The following is a 19,015-nucleotide window of genomic DNA, read 5'->3' on the forward strand; positions in this document are numbered from 1 at the left end:
GCCTCTGGACCCGCCCAGAGAGGAGGGCAAGGCCCTGTTAAAAGATCTCAGCTCCGAGGATCGAGGTCAGAGGCTTGAGTCTAAGGCATAGAGTGTATCATGTTGAAGATGAGCGGGTGGCAGCGACAGAGCCAAAATCAAAGCCGGAACCTGAGGAGAGAGGCGAGTACTGATTCTCCATCTACCTTTTACCCTCCCATCCTCGCGAACACGAGTTGTCCCCTTAAAGTTAGGGCATCCGCTCTTATGGGTGTAGCCCCACCCCCTCCGCAAAGAAGAGAAGTGACTGTCCCGGGGAGGGATGAGGAGAATCCTTTATTCGAAAGTAGTGCTTACGAGACAGACACCCCGTCCTTCACACGACCGCACCGTCCTACCCATGCCCGGAGCACAGGCCCGGATCTGTGCTGTTAGGCGACCGGGCCCCAGCTAGGAAGATTTAATCTCCCGTTGCTGACCCTAAGCCTCCTTGTTAGGCCTGTCCGGTGGGAGGCGGGGCAACAAGACACACCCCCGAAAAGCCTGGTGACCCAGTGGTTCGGACCGCTGCAGCAGCTTTGCCACCGGCGGCCCTCCCCCTGCCCTACCCTCAATCCTGTCTCGGCCTCAGCGTCTCAGGGCCAGCATAGCCACGTCAGTAGCTGGGGCTTCTGGACCTCCGCAGGACGTTCTTTCCGCACCCTTGCAGAGAACAGAAAATCTTAGGCCAGCACAAGTCTTCGGGAAGAGGGGTGTCGATGGACAGGGAACGGAGATGTTTTCCTTTCCCCAAAGGCCTCAAGACTCCTACTCAGGAGAGCATCTTGGATCTTTTAAGTGTGGGAAGCCACTTGGGGTCTCCCAAGTGGGTTGCCCTTCCCCTAGGATTTGTACATGCCTCTTTCCCCTTGTCCTATCTCCCAACTAATCAATGTGTAACCATTGCATCAGGCTAGCCCCCTGTTTGGTTCTGCAGCCCTCTGGCCTGGGGCTCCACTGCTGATGAAAGCCTTGTCCCACACACGGGAAGGCAAGAAGGGTTCCCCAGGGAGGACAGCCCTGCAGAGAAAGACTCAGGACGATATTGCATCTGCAGTCCCCAGGGGCAGGCAGCTGCTGCTCTGAGCTCCATCCTCCCACCCCTGTGAGATTGGGGAGAATTTATCCATTCATCGCTAATACTTAACCAGACCTACTGTGTGCCATGCAGCTTGGTGCCCAGCATTTATCCACAAACAAGAGAAAAAAATGTCTGCTGTCTCAGAGCTTACATTGCAGTGGGAAGAGGCATACAGTAAGCAAATATGTAAAGTGCCACAGAAAACATTAAAGATGGAAGGGTAGAGAATGATGAGTGGAGGTTACAGTTTACAAACTGGGAGGTTACGGATTCCTTCACTGAGGTGATATTTAAATGAAAGACTTATGTGGGAGGAGAGAGCTTACCAGAAGGAGTAGCAGGAGCAGAAGTCCTAAGGTGGGAGCATGTATAGTATCTTTAGGGATCAAGAGGCCAGTTGGCTGGACTAGAGTGAGCAAGAGCTGGGGAGGTCAATGGGAAAAACAAGGCAAGGAAGGAGCAGACTGTGGAGGGCCTTTTAAGCCATTTAAAGGACTTTAGCCTTTAATATGTGTGAGATTAGGTTTTAAACAGGAATGACACACCCTGCCTTTAGTTTTAAAAGGTTCACTTTGGCTGCTGTTGTGAATAGACTCCAGGAGGGTTGGTTGCAGGAGCAGAAACAGACCTTCTGCAGTCACCTAGGAGAGAGGAGAGTAACTTTAATCTAGATTAGAAAAAATGGAATTGGTGAGAAGTGTTTAGATTCTGGGGTTTTGAAGAATGAGTTTAAGTTTTGCTGTTGGTTTGGACTGGATTGTGGGGTATGAAAGGAGAGGAATCAAGGATGATACCAAGGTTTTTGGCTCAAGTGACGAGAGTTGCTGTATCCTGAGATGGGAAAGACCTTGGTGGGGGAAGATTAGCCAGAGTTTGTCTTGGGACATAGTAAGTCTGAGATGCATATTAGATATCCAGGAGGAGGTCCCAGGAGAGGTCTAGACTGAAAATACACATTTGAAGGTGGTCAGTGTGGGAATAGAATTAGGAAAAGGCTACTTAAATTGTTCCCGTCCCTGTAGTCCAGTCCTTACCCTGGCAGATTTGAAGACTGCCTTGAATTTAGAAAAAGCTGTGTTGGCCAGGATTTTGCTATTATGTAATCAGGACTACAAATGTCAGCAACTAAAAATAAAGGAAGTCAGGCTCTTCTCTGTCCTTGGAAATGGCTACAGAGACTGATAACTATCAATAGGAAGGAAGGACGGACCAGTAGGAAGCTGGAGGTAAAAAGAACCTTTCTCCACCCTTCCAAAAATGACTAATATTTATCTTTGATCCCCACAGTGTTCCAGAAGGAAGTGTATCTTCATACATCACCACACCTGAAAGCAGGTAAGTTTAACTGACCGTTTCCCCAAACCAGCTCCTAAGAGTTGCTGCTTATGAAATTATGAAAGCACCTAGAGAAGACAGGAGAGGAGGGTTCGAATCTGAGCAGGTTTTTGCTATTAGGCCACATCCATCCTCCTGGCCTGCCCTTAAAGAGGTGACCAAATCCCTATTCTTAGAGCATGTCCTAATTGAAAGCTGGCTCTGAGTGCACAGTCAGCAGTCAGGGGAGGTCTCAGCGCACCTCATTCCCCACCCAAGGGTAGGTGAACCCAACAACTGTTTGCCCGAGCTCCCCCCACAGGAGGAGAAAGGAGTACAGGTGTCTGGTAGCTGCCCCTGGAAACAACCAGTGGAGTTCCCCAAGGGAAGCTGAAGACTTTTACTAGGAACCCACAAGAATGCATGTCCAGATACTTGTTTCTTCAAGTGCTGGGCAAAAGCGAAAAGGGACTCTCATTCTAGATCAGGGGTTGAGACATTTTAAAGGGCCAGACAGTAAATGTTTAAGATGTCGAGGGCCTCACAGAACAGTCTCTGTCACAGCTGTTCATCTCTGCTATTGTAGCATGAAAGCAGCTGTAGAACATGTGAATAAACAGCTGTGGCTGCTTCCCAATAAACTTTTATCTCCCAAGACAGGCAGCCAGGGCAGTGTGCTAACCTTGTAGACTGGCTGGTGGACCTTCCTGCCTCAGCCCCACTATCCTGAGTATGTCCTTTTCCAGAGCCTGACCCAGCCACAGAGATGGCAGCTGAGTCACTGCCTTTCTCCTTCGGGGCCCTGTCCAGCTGGGAGCTGGAAGCCTGGTATGAGGACCTGCAGGAGGTGCTGTCCTCGGATGAAAACCGGGGTGCCTACGTCTCACCCCCTGGCAACAAGGAGGTAAGAATGCTAGGCCGGATACCGGGGGAAGAGGAGGTACTGCCCTTCCCTTCTCAACTAACTCATACCTGCCCTGCCTTATCTTCTTGAAGGAAGAATCAAAAACCTTCACCACTCTTGACCCTGCCTCTCTGGCCTGGCTTACTGAGGAGCCAGGACCACCAGGGGTCACACGCAGCTCCCAGAGCCCCTGCTCTCCAGAGTCCAGTCGGAGTTCCCTGGCTCAGGAGGAAGAAGAGGAAGACCAAGGAAGACCCAGAAAACGGAAACAGAGTGGCCAGTCCCCGGCCCGGGCTGGCAAGCAACGCATGAAGGAGAAAGAACAAGAAAATGAAAGGAAAGTGGCACAGCTAGCTGAAGAGAATGAACGGCTCAAACAGGAAATTGAGCGCCTGACCAGGGAAGTGGAGGCAACTCGCCGAGCTCTGATTGACCGGATGGTTAATCTGCACCAAGCATGAATAGCTGGGACCAGCACTTTCATTTCAGGCCACTTCTGACCCTTCCTGGAAGCAGCTACTGACCACGTCACCAGTGCCAACGACACACCCCACCACCGTCAACTCAGGAGGGGAGAAGCTTCGGGTGGACGACAGCAAAGGGCCTCCGTGTGTATATGGAGATTGTACATGTATTTATTGTTGCCCACATCCATTAAAGTGACTTTGTATGATAAGCTCTCACTTTCACTTCCTCTTCTTGCCTTTAGGGGCTCCCAGGGGCTTCCCCTCAGCCAGAGCCAGCTGTTTCTTCAGGTCCAAGAGTCTGGCCACCTCTGCAGCAATTCGGCTCTCGTCCGCCTTCTGGGCCTTCAATTCCCGGACAGTGTCGCCCTGGGGGGGGGGGGGAGCCAGTGAGACCAGAGGGGCCTGTTTAGGATCCAGCTCTTCCAGCTGCCCATGGCGCTTCAGCCCCGCACCTGCTTGGCCACCTCCTCCGTCAGTGCTTGGACCTGCTGCGGTCCCGCTGCTGTCGGTCCCGCTGCTGTCCTGGGGGATGCTTTCGCCTTGAAAACAACGACACGACCGTTAGCACCTGCTACCATAAACATCCCCTGACTTCAGGTTTGATGTAAGATCGCAGGAGCAAGTGATTACCTTTAATGCCAAGGACTCTTCTAGCTAAGACGGGAAAGAAAAAGTAAGTGAGGAAGCAGCAGGGCCAGGAGAGGAATGAGTGAGAGCTGGTGGGGGACTGTAGGGGGGTGAAGCAGCCTTTAGCTTTCTCACCTGGCCCCCACTGAAGCGCTGCTTCAGACTTTCAATCTGGTCATTTTCCAATTTTTGGAACAAGGGACTGACCTGTGAAAAAAATTACAGAATCATCCACTGATGGGGTATAATTCTTACTCGACTATAAAGAGGGCGTCTCCACCCCAGCTTCTGACATTTAGGAACTCAACATTCCAAAAGAAAGGTTGAGTGTACTGCTGAGCAAAATACATGCTGATTTCAATAAAGAATCCAGAAAAAGCACTGGCATTCATTAGGATCAGAGATTACTTAGGCTATTTAATGATGCTAAGTTGATGCAAAAGCTTACAGGAGTACATACGTATTTTATCACCTTGTCTTGAGAAAGTGGCTACCCTGTATTTTCCCTGCCCCCTGGGTTCTGGCACAAAGGACGGGGAGGACATAGGGGCTAAAGAAAATACTGGGCTTGTAAACCAATACCAAGGGCTTTCTATCAGAAACACGCCTGAAGTGCAGAGTGGAGGTGAGGGTGGAATGGGTGGTGAGAACAGCTTCACGAGTGTCACACCCAAAGTAAGTTCTTTCCTGGGCCCTCCTCCAAAGGCTGCATGGCAAGGTAGAAATATTGAGGGACTTCCCTAGTGGTCTAGGGGTTACAACTCCATGCTTCCAACACAGGGGATGCAGGTTCAATCCCTGGCCTGGGAAGATCCCACATGCCCTGGGACAGCGAAGCCCATACACAACAACTACTGAGGCCATGTGCCTAGAGCCAACAAGATAAACCACCACGACGAGAAGCCTGTGCACCACAGCTAGAGAGGTGCAGCTCCGCGTGCCTCAGCCAGAGAAAGCCCATGTGTGGCGACAGATTCAATGTAGCCAATAAATGAATAATTTTTTAAAAAGAAATTCTGAGAGAGGTTGGCTCTTCCAACTCTCAGACCTACCGTGCCAATCTGGTGTCCTGCTGGTAAGGTGCAGAGAAAGCTTGTGGGCAGGATACTGCAGGCTGGACGTGGGAGCTGCAGCTGGGCTTGGATAGTGGCGCTAACTGTAGGCATGTAAGGCTGGAGCATGACGGAGAGCAAGGCAGCTATGTTCACAGCCAAGCCTGTCACTGTCCCTGCCCGCTGCCTGGGGAAGGAAAAATACTAGTCCAGACCTCCAAGGGAACACATCCAACCAGTCACTTTATCTCTGCAGCCTGCCCCACCTTCTCACCCACCTGTCAGCTTCGCCGCCTCTAATTCGCTTCCAAGGCTCGTTCACCTGAATGTACTGGTTGCCATGGCGAGAGATGGTGAGGATGCTACGTAAGGCATCCCGGATCCTGGGAAGGATGCAGGCCAAGGTGTAAGGTCCTGGGGGTACCAGTATGGGCTTGTCAACGTGCCAGCAGATCACGCAGTTGAGACAGAGGTGCAGATACTTACCGAACCTTCTCCAGCAGCTGGTGGTAGTGCTGGAGCTCCAGGGTGACATGGGTCAGCAGGCGCTGATCATCAGAGGTGAGCACCATCTCGGGCACAAAACCCCCAAAAAACTTGGACACAAACATCCCAGCTCTGGATGGGAGTAGGGAAGGCGAGGGGAGAGAAAAGAGTTACTGCCCAGTCTCCTTAGAGAAAATTGGACACGGTTTCGATAATTTTACATGTTCTCAGAACTGAAACCACCTGGCTCCCTCAAGCTGGAAAGCAAAACTTAATTCCTTATTTTCTCCTTCCCCTGAGAAAATGTCTGCACGTGACAGCCATACTTTACATACAGGTATCCCTCATATAAGGTTTTCAGTAACCATTTGTTTTTCAGAAGTCAGTAACTTGAAATGATCAAGCTGAAATATACATTAATTGATATTCTCTAGCAGAGACCACCTGATCATTGTGGTTAATGACCAAATCTGAAAGGGTGGGTAGCCGCAGAGGTCACTTCTTTAGATTGCAGAATAGCTGAAATAGGGAGCAATAATGGAAAGTGAGACGGAAGTAATAAAACTCCAGTCTCCTACCCCTGTGCTAAAAAAACCTCCCTTTTCAGTCAAACTTTTCAGTGGCCTGCAAGTGAACTTGCACTAGGAAAGGACATACTTCCAATAACAATAAAATAATTAGCAAAAATTCACTTTGTGACGAACTCTGCTAAATCACATTTCTACAACCAACTCCCCCCCCTTACAAGCCTCCGCCCCGCCCGCTCCAGCTGTCTGCTGCCTCTCACCCCTCACCAGATCCCACCTGTTGATGAAGTTGCCCAGGTTGTTAAGCAGCTCGGAATTATTCTTGAACAACATGTCTGTCCAGGAGAAGGCACTGTCCTGCCCCTCAGGCCGAATGTACAGCAGATAGAAGCGCCAGATGTCAGCAGGGATCCCTGTGTCCTGGGCCATGTCCCCAAACACTCCCACACCCCGGCTCTTAGAGAACTTCCCATCCTCGTAATTCAGATATTCTGGACAGAGAAGGAGAATGCCAACCATCTGTTCAGATCACACCCTTCCTCCCTGACCCACTGACTCTTCTGTCCTCAACCTCAGCTCTAGAGTAGCTGACCTGCACAGAACTTGGGGATCCTTCCTCCCCAATCTGATCTTTCCCGTTTACTTCCACCCACTACAAAACTCAGCTCTGAACTGCTGCTCTCTTCAGGTCCTTGCTTGCTTTTTCTGGGTTGAGCATCCATGTTCTAACCGTTTCCTATTTCACCTCAACCCCTAACTCAAGATCTTGCACCGCTCCAGGAATGTCGTCTTCCAAGTGCTGCCTCGGCCCTCACCCCCGAACACCCCGTCTTCGGCCTCCCAGGGTACCTGTAGCAATGAGGTGGCTGACCAAGGTGTAGTTGTCCTCGGCTCCGAGGGCTGAAGAAGGAAAGACTATGCCATGGAAGGGAACATTGTCCTTGGCCATGAACTGATACAGGTTCACCTATCAAATGTAGTTGGGAGACAGAGCTCCTGAGAGCCTCTTCAAAGGCTTAAGAAAGACCAGGTACCCAACCCTAACCACCCTGCCACACAGTCACCCTTCCGACGGGCAGTGGGTGCGGGTGTGCATGCTCGGTGGTGTCCAACTCTCTGTGACCCCAGGGACGACAGCCCGCCAGGCTCCCCTGTCCGTGGCGTTTTCCAGGCAAGAGTACTGGAATGGGTTGCTATTTCTCCTCCAGGGGATCTTCCCAGCCTAGGGATCAAACCCGCATCTCCTACATCTTCATTGGCAGGAGAATTCACCACTGTGCCACCTGGGAAACCCCATGGACAGGCTAACCAAGAACTACTCACTTGTTCTGGGTTCTTCCACCACTTCTCCCACTGGTCTGTGTAGTTGGCTGTGATGGACAGGTAGCCAATGGTGGCGTCAAACCAGACATAGAACACCTGGAGGGCCAGGAGGCAGGAGACACGGTGGATGCAAGCACAGTGGGAAACCCTGCCACCGAGTCTCAGATGGAAACAAGGCACCATCAGCGGTCTGTTCTGCTTGCCCAGGGCTTCACCCCCAAAGCGGAATCATGTGAGCTCTGAATAAAGCACAGTGTTTTTACCTTGTCCTCAAAGCCTTCTAAGGGCACAGGGGTTCCCCACTTGAGGTCTCGGGTTATGCAGCGGGGCTTGAGGCCATCTCGGAGCCAAGAGCGAGTGATGAACCGGGCGTTGGGCGTCCAGTCACTGCCAGGCAACGTCCTCTCTAGCCACTCCTCCACCCGCGCGCCCAGCTGGTAGAGAAGCACAGAGAGCTGCGTGTGTGGTCAGAACAAGCATAAACATATACACGCTTTCTGGAGTGGTTTACTGATATATAATTAAAACCAAGGGTTCATGACTTTGACATAGCAATTCTACCTCTTGGGATTTTTTTTTAAAAAAAATGTTCACATAAGTGTGTATAGATGTATTTGTAAGAGAACCGCACCGCTCATCACACCAAAAATTAAAACTAATTCATTTGGTTCAGTAGAATTTAAAGAACTATGGTATATCAACCAGTGAAATACTTATTAAGGCTTTTAAAAAGAGCGAGGAAGACCTGTATGTCTTGGTATGTAAAGATCTCAGAAATACATTAACTAAAGCAAACTTCGAAATAGTATTAATATAGGATATAATCCTATCATTATAAAAATAAGCAATAGTAATACACAGATTAACATAACCCCCAAAAATGTATCTTAGTACTTTATTCTCACATGAGATTAGGGGGAACATCCACCTTTACACCATCTATTTCATTTTGAAATTTTAAAAACAAGTGTTTATCGCTTTTGTAAGCAGAAAAACAAAGATAAACCTTTCATAAGGGATGGTTCACATGATTCATCCACAGAAACACCACAGTACTGGAAGCCTAACCACACACTGTCCTGGTGAGGCTGTGGCAAAGAGGTGCACACCATGCTGGGAGGGAAGTAAAACTGAAGACACCTACTGAGAACAGTCAGGCCATAAACCACAAACACATTTCCTCTGGACACAGCCAGTGATGCCTTAAGGAAGTTATCCTGAAGACACACTCCCCACAACACAAAAATACATATGCACAAGGCTATTCACTGCGACAGTATTTTTAACTGCAAAATACTGGAAACTACCTAAATGATGAACACAAGAAATTGGTTAAATAAACTATGGTACCCACACAGAATGCAGAACCATGCAACTGTTTAAAATAACAGGGCTTCCTTGGTGGTCCAATGGTTAAGGATACATCTTGCAATGCAAGGGATACAGGTTCCATCCCCGGCCCGGGGAAGATGCCACGTGCCGTGGAGCAGCTAAGCCTGCGCAGCATGCTTAGAGCCTGCACTCCGCGGCAAGACAAGCACCACAGAAACAGTGGCCCCTACTTGCTGAGATCAGACAACGCCCTCACACGGCGACGGAGACCCACCACAGCCAAGATATGAAACAAACAAATACAATTTAAAGGCAAAAACAGAGAACCCCATGGTGACCAAGTGATTAGGGTTCCACTCTTCCACCACAGGGACACAGGTCTCACCCCTGGTCAGGGGACTAAGGTCCCCGCATGCTGCCAAAACAAAAACTAAACAAGCTTGAGTGAGAATGATCTTTATGAACTGACATGTATGGAGTAGTCCTGATATGGAATGATTTCTAGAACATACTGTTGGGTGAAAAATACAAAAATGCAAAACAGTATGTACAGTATGCTATATTTTGTATAAGAAGGAAATAACAGATACATATGTATACATACATTTATCTGCTCATCTTTATATATATATGTTTTATATATATATACACGCTGCTGCTGCTAAGTCACTTCAGTCGTGTCGATTCTGTGCGACCCCATAGACGGTAGCCCACCAGGCTCCCCCATCCCTGGGATTCTCCAGGCAAGAACACTGGAGTGGGTTGCCATTTCCTTCTCCTATATATATATATATAAAGCTTATCTTCACAAAAATAAACACACTAAGGCTAAATCAGAAAACAAAGTCCATCACCTACAGGAGACAGGAGAACAGGGAGCATGGACAGGAAAGGGAATGACATGTCTCTGAGTATTTTGCTGTTCAGTCACCAAGTCATATCCGACTTTGTGACCTCACAGACTGCAGCAAGGCAGGCTTCCCAGGGTTTTGATTTAGAAGCATATTAATGTTCTACATTTTCAAAAAACAAGTATGAGGAGAGAAAAAAAAAATGGAAGCAAATGAGCCTAAATTATCGGCTTATTTCAGTAACATAACCATACTGAAAGGGGAAAAACCAAGCCAAGACAATGTTGAGCACATTTGATTACACACCCTCAGTTGGACGGGAAGGAGCAGGACTGCAAACTAACCCAAACTCACCTTAGTAGGTTTTCTGGTAGCAGTGTGGGTGAAGCAATTCTGAAATTATTTTTAGGTGTACTGCAGGATCAAATAAATGAATAAATGTTGCTGGAAGCCAGAGTACTTACTGTGTAGAGGACGAGAGAGAAAAAATATGGGATGAGGGAAAGTGAAGAAGAACGCCATGGGGCTGGACTGGAATGGCAATGTCAGTGGAACCTAAAATAAATGCCTAACTTTCTGCTGACAGGGCTAAGAAGCAAAGACACCCCAGGAGCAATGAGCACAAAATCTGGCCTCTAATACTGTTCCCTACTTAAAAAAAAACACGGCTTGGTGGAGAAATGGTTGGATCCCAGGATGGAACTAGGTGAATCTAGAATATCCTGCTATGCTAGAAAATACGTGCTTAAAAAAATATAGCAGAGGAAAAAAAAAATGATAGGAGATCTCAGAAATGCCCAGAGAAACCACCTTGAGGCTCCTGTTGGCCAAATAAGGAACAATTCGAACATCAAAATTATTTAGGACAAGAATCAGTTATAAACCATTGAAAAAAATTGGAATCCATGAGTCAACACTGATAATAAATAGGTAAACAGATAAATGAATGAATGAAGGAAAAGGTAAGTGTACAGAGAGTGGTAGAATTGGCAAATCTTTTTTTTTGAGTTGAAAAATCTTAATAAAAATCCGGTCAGGTAAGAATGATTAGATAAATGGATGCTAAATTCAGAGGGACCCTTTCAATGAAGATCAAGATACTTGCATGGTCTTAAGTGTGCATTTCCACAGACTGTTTTACGTTGCAAGGGGGAAAATATTAATTATACAGTGGAGAAGCCTAGTAACATCTTGACTGAACAAAATTTACATCACTGATAAGGGGGAAATGGCCACCACGAGCCTCCAGAAGGAATACGGTATCATCTACGCAATATTCCAACTGAGGATGTGTAATCTGAATCTAATCATGAGGAAAACAGTCAACAAATACAAAATGAAGAATATTGTGTTTTGAAAGGGGGATCAAGGTCTATATTCTTAAAAACTGTTAATATCATAAAAGATAAAGGCTGAGGAACTGTTTCAGATTAAGGGAAACTAAAGGACAGAAAAACTAAATACATTATTCAGAGCCAGATTCGGCACTACAGGAAAAAACATACTAGAAAGCATATTATTGGAATAATTGACAAAACTGGAATATCGATGGTAGATCACACAACTATATTAATGTTAAATTTCTTTAAGCTGTTAACCATACTGTGGTTATGCAGGAACACGTCTTTTTTCTTAGAAGATACACAACGAAGCATTTGAGAGTACAGCAGATCTGTAGGTACATATACACACATGTACGGGAGAGAGAATATGCTGAGGCAAACGGAGCAGAATCTGAAGCGCCAGGGAGTCTGGGTAAGAGGTACCCGAGGTTCTTGTGGGTAAAGAACACAAGGCTCTTTGTTCGAGGAACTGCTTATTCCCACAACTCTTTCTGCAAGTTTGAAATGATCTCCATATAAAAGCTTAAAAGGAAAAAAAAGGGACTTCCCTCGTGGTCCAGTGGCTAACACTCTGAGCTTCCGATACAGGTGGCCCTGGTCAGGGAACTAGATCCCACAAGCTGCAACTAAAACAGAAGATCCTGTGTGGGGTGCAACTAAAACCTATGACCCAGCGCAGCCAAATAAACCTCCCTGGAGGTCCAGTGGTTAAGACTCCAGTTTCCAATGGAAGGGGTGCAGGTCTCATCCCTGCTCAGGGAACTAAGGTCCCACATGCCACAGGGTATGGCCAAAAGTTTAAAAACAAATAAAAGGAAAAAAAGACAGATCCACTAAAGTGAAAAATTGGTCAAGACAAACTGAAGTAAAAGAAAGTAGACTGCAGAATAATATGAATGCCATGATCTAAATTACATTAAGGAAAAAACAAAAGGCATAAAAATACTTTCATTCAGCACACCACAACCAGAAAATATCTCCCATTCACAACCAGAGAAAGCCAGATTGCAGAGACCCGGTGCAGCCAAAAATAAATAAATCAATTAATAATAATCACAGAAATAAAAATAAAACGTTCACATGCAAGTGCTAGAGGAAAATCAGCAGCAAAAACCACCTCTCGGCAGACGGGCCTGGGCCTCTCACTCCGCTCTTTTCCTGTCACATCGTTTTACAGTGAGCGTGCATGATTTTAAAATGGAAAGTAAACGCACGGAGAGTGATTTGGCACACCGCTGCCTCTGCCTGTCGCTGAGGCAGAGGGTGCAGGGGCGGCCGCGCAGACTGGCTTGAGGGAAAGGCCCACTCACCTTAGGCAGGTCCAGAAACAGGTGCCGAGAGGATCTCACCACGGGGCACGAACGGCAGACTTTACACTGAGGCTTCTGTGGAGGGAAACGCAGGAGAAGGTCCCCCAGGGCAGGCCAGGAGCCGGCCAGGCGAGGGCAGAGGCACAGAGCGCGGAGGCCCCCTGTCGGCCGCCACGCCTCCCCTCAGCCTCACCCCCCACCAAGGAGGAACTGCGGACTCCCGCCGCTCCGAACTCGGAGACTCGGTCTGCAGGGCACAAGGTCTGCTACAGTTTCACGTCTGTGTCCGTTCATTCCCAAGAACAGAAAGAAGCGTTCTCTGAGCACAGGCTAGACAGACCTGCAGCTCTGTGAGGGGTGAGAAGAGCGACCCAAGAGAAGACGCGCGGCTCCTCTTCCCGAGGGAGTCCCGCTCAAGCAAGGAGGGCGGGCTTGCGTCAGAAACAGGCGCGGGCCTTCCCAGGGCAAGGCGGAGAGAAAGGCTTCTCTTCGTGACACAACATGACTACAAACAACGAGGCACGGCAGCTAGAGGAGGAGCAGCGGGTGGGGCAGGTCAGTGAGAGCCTGCAGGCGGGTCTGATCTGGGTGTTCGAAGGTGAGAATTCACAACTGTCTCAGGGCCTCTCCCCGAACTCACAACAAGACTACAAACAACGAGGCACGGCAGCTAGAGGAGGAGCAGCGGGTGGGGCAGGTCAGTGAGAGCCTGCAGGCGGGTCTGATCTGGGTGTCTGAAGGTGAGAATTCACAACTCTCTCAGAACCTCTCCCCCGAACTCCACAAGCCTGCATCAACTGCCTACCTAACGTCTCTCCTTGGGTGTCTAAGGAGGCATCTCAAACTCGACAAACCCAAACAGTGCCACCATACTCCACCAGAAAGCAACTCACGCAGTCTTGCCCGTGTTTGTAGACGGTGCTACCAGCCACCCAAGCTACTCAAGCCAAAAACGTCAAGTCTCTCTTGACTTTACCTATCACTTCGAATACCAGTCTGTCCAGTTTCACAGAGTTCGCCTCCAAAACATATCTCAAATCCTTCCCTGCCTCCTCACTCCCCCTGCTATTAACCTAGTCCAAGCTACCATCACTCCATTTCCGAGCTACTGCCACTCTGGCCTCCAGACTGGGCTCCCTGCTTTCTCGCTTGCTTCCCTCCCGCCCACTATCCACAGAGCGGCCTGCCATTCCAGTCCAAGAGGGCTGACTGGGCCCGGAAATCTGGTCACTGCCCATGTCTCTGACCTCATCTCAACCCACCACCACCTCTCCACCCTCACCCACCGTGAACCACGCTGGTCTTTTCAATTCCCCTTTTCATTGCTCTGCGGCCTTGGGCCTTTGCATTTCCTGGTCCTTCTGCTTAGAATACTCTTCACCCCACCTATGCCTCCTGGCTGCTTCTCATCCTTCAGTTAAACTCTCAGCTCAAATGCCCCCTTCTAAGAGGACTTCCCTAATCACCCAGCTCAACTCGCCCCCCCCCCCCCCCCCCAAGTCACTCTCCATGACGTCTTCCGGAGCAGCTCACAGCAACTGCATTCTACCTCTAGTGCTGGTCTTCGCTGGCACCAGATAAAAACCTGTTCACTGCTACAACCTCGGTACCCAGGACTGCGACAACGCTGCTGTGAAGACTCAGGAAGTCTGCTGAATAAATGAACAATTACCAAAGGAATAAACATGGAGTCGAAGAAAGGTGGTATTTATGGGAGAAAGGAAGAGCCAAACAAGTGCAGAACAGCTGGTGTAAAGCAGGAGAAAAGGTAGAAAAGTATGACTTCAACTTGTCTCTTTCCCAGCACAATGCCAAGCACATAGTGAATGCTGAGCATGAGTGACCAGCTGCTAAGACTGGAGCAGAGAGAGCCACTGGTGAAAGGCCTTGGATGCGGAGTCAAAAACCCTGTGACAACACAGGTCCTCCTGTAGGGCACAGGGAACCGTGTTAGTGTCCTGCGATAAACCTAATGGACAGGAATATAAAGAAGAATGCATATATAACTGAATCTGCCGTACAGCAGATTAATACAACATTGTAAACCAATTACACTTCAATTAAAAAAATCCTAAGTGACAGTCCCTTAAAACTAGACACTGTCTCCTCCCAGGCTCCGGGAGGCCCTCCTCTTACCTTGAGCTCGACGGCATTGATGAGCTTGCCACACTTGTCACACTGATCACCCCGGGCCTCCTCATAGCCGCAGAAGGGACACACCCCCTCCACAAAGCGGTCAGCCAGGAAGCGGGCACAGCGCTCACACCGCAGCTGCTCCACAGTGTCTTGCAGCACAAAACCTCGGGCCAACAGCCGCTGGAAAATGTCCTGGGTAATTCTGAAGAGATGCGCAAGGGACCAGGGAAGTCAGAGGAAGCAGTGCGCCCTTCCTTCCTGCCACGACCCAAACTCACCCAGTTCAAGTGCCAAAGACATCAGGCAGAGGCCCTCTAGTCATCTGCAGGGAGTTTACTGATGAGTCTAACCCCTCACATAAATTCTCCAACTCCCCATGTGGTCTCTTTCTTCATCACTCCAGAATTTACTATGGTCAAATACAGATTTATGTTTTGTATTCTTTGTTAACAAAAATCTCCAAAAGGACAGGACTGGTTAGTTCTTTGATATGTCCTAAAAATTAAATCGGTCCAACTGCTACTAAAGTGCACAGCACTGTCTGGCAGCCTACCAGTGTAGCTTTTATAGGCATGACAATCAGGCAGAGGAGAATGAATGTTTGCTATAGACACACAGGTGTGGGCGGGGCTGTCCTAAGACTGTAAGAGAAGGGAGGCGGGAGAAGCTAGGCAGATCCTTCCTGTGAGCCTCAGTCCTGTCTCTTCCCCACCTCGGTGGCTCCCTCAGCCCTGGTCAGGCTTCGGCACACAGTGAATCCCCATAATAATGCCTGAGACACATCACATTTCAGGACAATACCCAGATGTTTGGGGGTGGGGGGAGCAACAACTTAGGTTCCTTGGGTCTTTCTGTCTCCTCCATATTCCCACTGCCCCCCACCACTTCCATTTCTGCTTGATCAAAGGACACCTACTTGGTCTGCTGTGGAGTGGTAGTCCGACCAAAAAAGTCAAACGAAATGTTAAACCAGCGGTAGATGTCGGCGTGGATGATGTGGTACTTGTCACAGATCTCCTGGGGGGTGAGTCCCTCCTCCAGGGCCTTGGTCTCTGTCGCTGTGCCATACTCGTCTGTCCCGCACAGGTAGAGAGTGTTCCACTGACGGAGCCGGGAGTACCTGGAAGGGAAGGAGCGATCACGAGGCCCCATCTCGGCCCCCTCCACGGGCCCAGGATCCTTCCAGTCTCCCCACTTGAGGTCTATTTCCCTGGGGCTCATTGCTCCCTCGGGGCCATCCCCCAGAAGCTGGCTGCACCTTGCGAAGACGTCCGCACTAAGCACGCAGCCGATGATGTTCCCAAGGTGGGGGACGTTGTTAACGTATGGGAGGGCGCTGGTGATGAGCACGTTTCTCTCCCCAGCCACGGGCAACCTGGTAGGGAAGAAGGGAGAACAGTCCAGGGGGAGATGAGAGGGTCAAGAGGGACCCAAAGTGCACGGAGCAGCCAGATGCATCTATTCTGCCACCCAGGGTCACGTCCATCTGAAGTCTTTCCACACACGAAGCTGTTGGAGCTTACACTTCCCCAGAAGCCATGAGATCCCTCCAGCTGCGAACACAGGGCCCTGCCCACAGCAAGCAAGCCTCGTGTACTGCTCCTAAGCAGCCTTGTTCCCACACGGAACTCTGTCCCTCTTTATAATCCTAAGTGCTCCTTTTCCATCAGCCGGTTCTCAGGCTCCAGCCTCCCGAGTACTGACAACTCTCCCCACGCTCTCTTCAACCATCATTCACTAACTTCTCCTGGACTCTAACACCACCCAAGAACACCTTCCCAGCACTGACCTCTCTCCTTCTTTCCAAGTGCTATGTTAGCATTACCTCTAGTCAGGATCTGAAATGCTTACAGTTCACGAACCCACACACAAGCGTTCCCAAGTCCTCTCATATCCCATGACTCTCTCGCCCTAACCCGTGTGGGTTACTTCCTCACGGCCTGTCTCAAACCAGCAGGCACCAGCCACTGCCTTCATAGCCATACTCTCCTCCCCACTTTCCCAGGATCATTCCTAGTCATGCCACGCAATCTGCTGCCAGAAGCCACTCAATCTGCTCTTCTTTCTCCAGGCTCTGTCACCCATGACAGCTTGGCTGCACACATCCTATATCCACTGCCCTCCCCAGCACTGACACCTCACTAGGGTTCATCTTTCCAATCATTCTTTTTTTTTCAGTTTTAGTATTTTTTCTTGACGTATAATTGATTTACAATGTTATTTCAAACCATTCTTAACTTACAATTGCCAACTGCCATCAATTACCAAGTTCTTCAAGCCTAGGCACCCTGCAGGTTCACCAAGTCTCGGAATCTCTTACTAACAGAGACTCCAATGATTTCCTCCTGTTAACCTCACCCTTCTTCCCAGCTGCATGCTGTATATCCGGTTAGACAGTCCATCTACTTTCTGGAACATTTTACAGCTTATTTCCTTCAGAAAGTGCTCACCAATCTCTCCTGCATTCATTGACTCTTCTCCCCATGACTGATACCATAATCTTCTCTGAAATCCAGCTTAGAAATCAGCTCCCTCAGGAAAGCCCTCCTTGACGGACAATTGGCCTCCCCCCAGTCATCCTTGCACCCTGAGCCCCCGAGCAGCCTGCACCACACACGCCGCGGGGCTCCTTCTGTGTCACCCTGTAATGTCTCTCTCATCCTGTGTGTGCTTACCACAGGGGAGGCATACAGGTGAGTATGCCCAGGGCGCTGCCCTCAAGGAGGGTACATTCTGTCACAGAACTTCTGACTGGGGTCAGTGAGATCAGAGGTACAAACTGCTCAAAAAGGTCAAAGGAAGCTGAGCATCTCCAGCCCAAGACTCCACAGAGGGACTTCCCTGGTGATCCAGGGGTTTAGAATCCACCTGCAATGCAGGGGACGTGGGCTCCAGCCTTGGTCCAGGAAGATTCTTCAAGCCGAGGCGCGACTAAGCCCATGCACCACAGCTACTGAAGCTGCGCTCTAGAGCCTGGAAGCCACAACAACTGAAGCCCGTGTCTAGAGCCCACGTTCAGCAACAAGAGAAACCCACGAACCACAACTGGAGAAGAGCCACACGCGCAGTGAAGCCAGCCCAGCCAGACTCCACGGAGCAGGCCTATCGGCCTGGGTTCTCAGGAATGGGTGGGGATTTGCCTGACTCGAGACTCTTGGGGTGCACTTCAGTCAGAAGCAAAAGCATTTGCTCCAGTGCCTAACACCAACTGTCTCCTCCTCTAAGTATGCATTTAAATGTTAGCCTGTACAGACACCTGAGAAAGTCTACCTCCTATTTTTACCACCTCCAAATCAATCTTCAGTAGGTACTCACGGAAATATTCAAAATGAGTGAATGAACAAAAGTGAATGAGTTTTCATTAACTCATTCAAATTTTACCACTATCTACCAAATACTTGGCCCTGTGCTAGAAGACAGGCCACGTAAAAGAAAAGAGAGCCCCAACCTTCAATAAGCCACAGGTTAGTGAGGAGACAGACACGCAGAGACAGTGGCCGTAAAGTGTGACGATGGGAGCTGCCAGAAGATGAAGCACTGAAGACTCTCAAGCTGTACAGAGAAGGAAATGGCAGACCCAGTCTCTTGAACAACTGTCAAGCAGGTAGGGGAGACACAGGCCTTCCAGGAAAAATAGCATGAGCAAACACACCAAGGTGTGAGTATATGATCTCGGCCTGCCTTCCTCTCAAAACTCCTTATGACCCAGCTGTCCCCTGACTGACCAGCCTCCAGCCACTGGCCTTTTAGAAACTCCTTATAAAGATGCTTCCTCTATCTGAGACAGCCTTTCCCCAGACTTACCCTTGCCTGACTAACTCCTACTCATCTTGCAAGTCCTAGGTCTCCTTTTTTTGGTTTTGGCCGTACTGCGCAGATTGTGGCATCTCAGTTCCCCCACCCGGGACTGAACCCAGGCCCTCAGCAGTGAAAGCATGGAGTCCTCACCACTGGACTGCCAGGGAATTCCCACAAGTCTTAGTTCAAATGTTGCGTTTTTCTGAGTTAAACTCCTGTGACATTTTCTCACAGCATCTTGCTCTTTTCCTTCATACTGCTTACAGTTTTTAAAATGCCTGTCTCTAACACTAGACTCAAAGTGGCCTGACAACAGTCTTGTCTGTTTGCTCCCCTCTGTATTCCCAGTTCCCAGCACAAAGGGCCTGACAAGGAGTGGACACTTAAATCTTTATTGAACAACACGTTCAGAACTACAAATACTTCATTTCGATGGAAAAATCTAC

At 49.1% G+C, this 19,015-nt stretch overlaps 3 protein-coding genes across 7 annotated transcripts in view; 2 read left to right on the forward strand and 1 right to left on the reverse strand.

Moving 5' to 3' along the window:
• Positions 1-3,318, forward strand: LOC110127978 (DDIT3 upstream open reading frame protein). The gene is made up of 3 exons (XM_020878439.2): positions 1-162; positions 2,387-2,434; positions 3,160-3,318. The coding sequence occupies exons 1-2, from the start codon at positions 100-102 to the stop codon at positions 2,426-2,428; spliced, it is 105 nt and encodes a 34-aa protein (XP_020734098.2). The 5' UTR covers positions 1-99; the 3' UTR covers positions 2,429-2,434; positions 3,160-3,318.
• Positions 3,180-3,993, forward strand: DDIT3 (DNA damage inducible transcript 3). The gene is made up of 2 exons (XM_070454721.1): positions 3,180-3,317; positions 3,410-3,993. The coding sequence occupies exons 1-2, from the start codon at positions 3,180-3,182 to the stop codon at positions 3,776-3,778; spliced, it is 507 nt and encodes a 168-aa protein (XP_070310822.1). The 3' UTR covers positions 3,779-3,993.
• MARS1 (methionyl-tRNA synthetase 1) overlaps positions 3,931-19,015 on the reverse strand; it is a 27,720-nt gene continuing 12,635 nt past the window's right edge. For 3 of the 5 annotated variants that reach the window (XM_070454712.1, XM_070454709.1, XM_020878431.2), the window contains 15 exons: positions 16,030-16,146; positions 15,688-15,891; positions 14,772-14,973; positions 12,636-12,710; positions 8,063-8,233; positions 7,800-7,895; positions 7,326-7,443; positions 6,754-6,967; positions 5,950-6,081; positions 5,742-5,846; positions 5,464-5,650; positions 4,547-4,618; positions 4,415-4,438; positions 4,237-4,323; positions 3,931-4,150 (listed from right to left, as the gene is read on the reverse strand). In XM_070454712.1, coding sequence (XP_070310813.1) covers positions 4,004-4,150; positions 4,237-4,323; positions 4,415-4,438; positions 4,547-4,618; positions 5,464-5,650; positions 5,742-5,846; positions 5,950-6,081; positions 6,754-6,967; positions 7,326-7,443; positions 7,800-7,895; positions 8,063-8,233; positions 12,636-12,710; positions 14,772-14,973; positions 15,688-15,891; positions 16,030-16,146 — 1,951 coding nt within the window. In that variant the 3' untranslated portion in view covers positions 3,931-4,003. The remainder of the gene's footprint in view (positions 4,151-4,236; positions 4,324-4,414; positions 4,439-4,546; positions 4,619-5,463; positions 5,651-5,741; positions 5,847-5,949; positions 6,082-6,753; positions 6,968-7,325; positions 7,444-7,799; positions 7,896-8,062; positions 8,234-12,635; positions 12,711-14,771; positions 14,974-15,687; positions 15,892-16,029; positions 16,147-19,015) is intronic. The other 2 variants (XM_070454711.1, XM_020878433.2) reach the window with 1 other exon arrangement.

Source organism: Odocoileus virginianus, chromosome 24 (assembly GCF_023699985.2).
Source record: "Odocoileus virginianus isolate 20LAN1187 ecotype Illinois chromosome 24, Ovbor_1.2, whole genome shotgun sequence".
Taxonomy (NCBI): domain Eukaryota; kingdom Metazoa; phylum Chordata; class Mammalia; order Artiodactyla; family Cervidae; genus Odocoileus; species Odocoileus virginianus.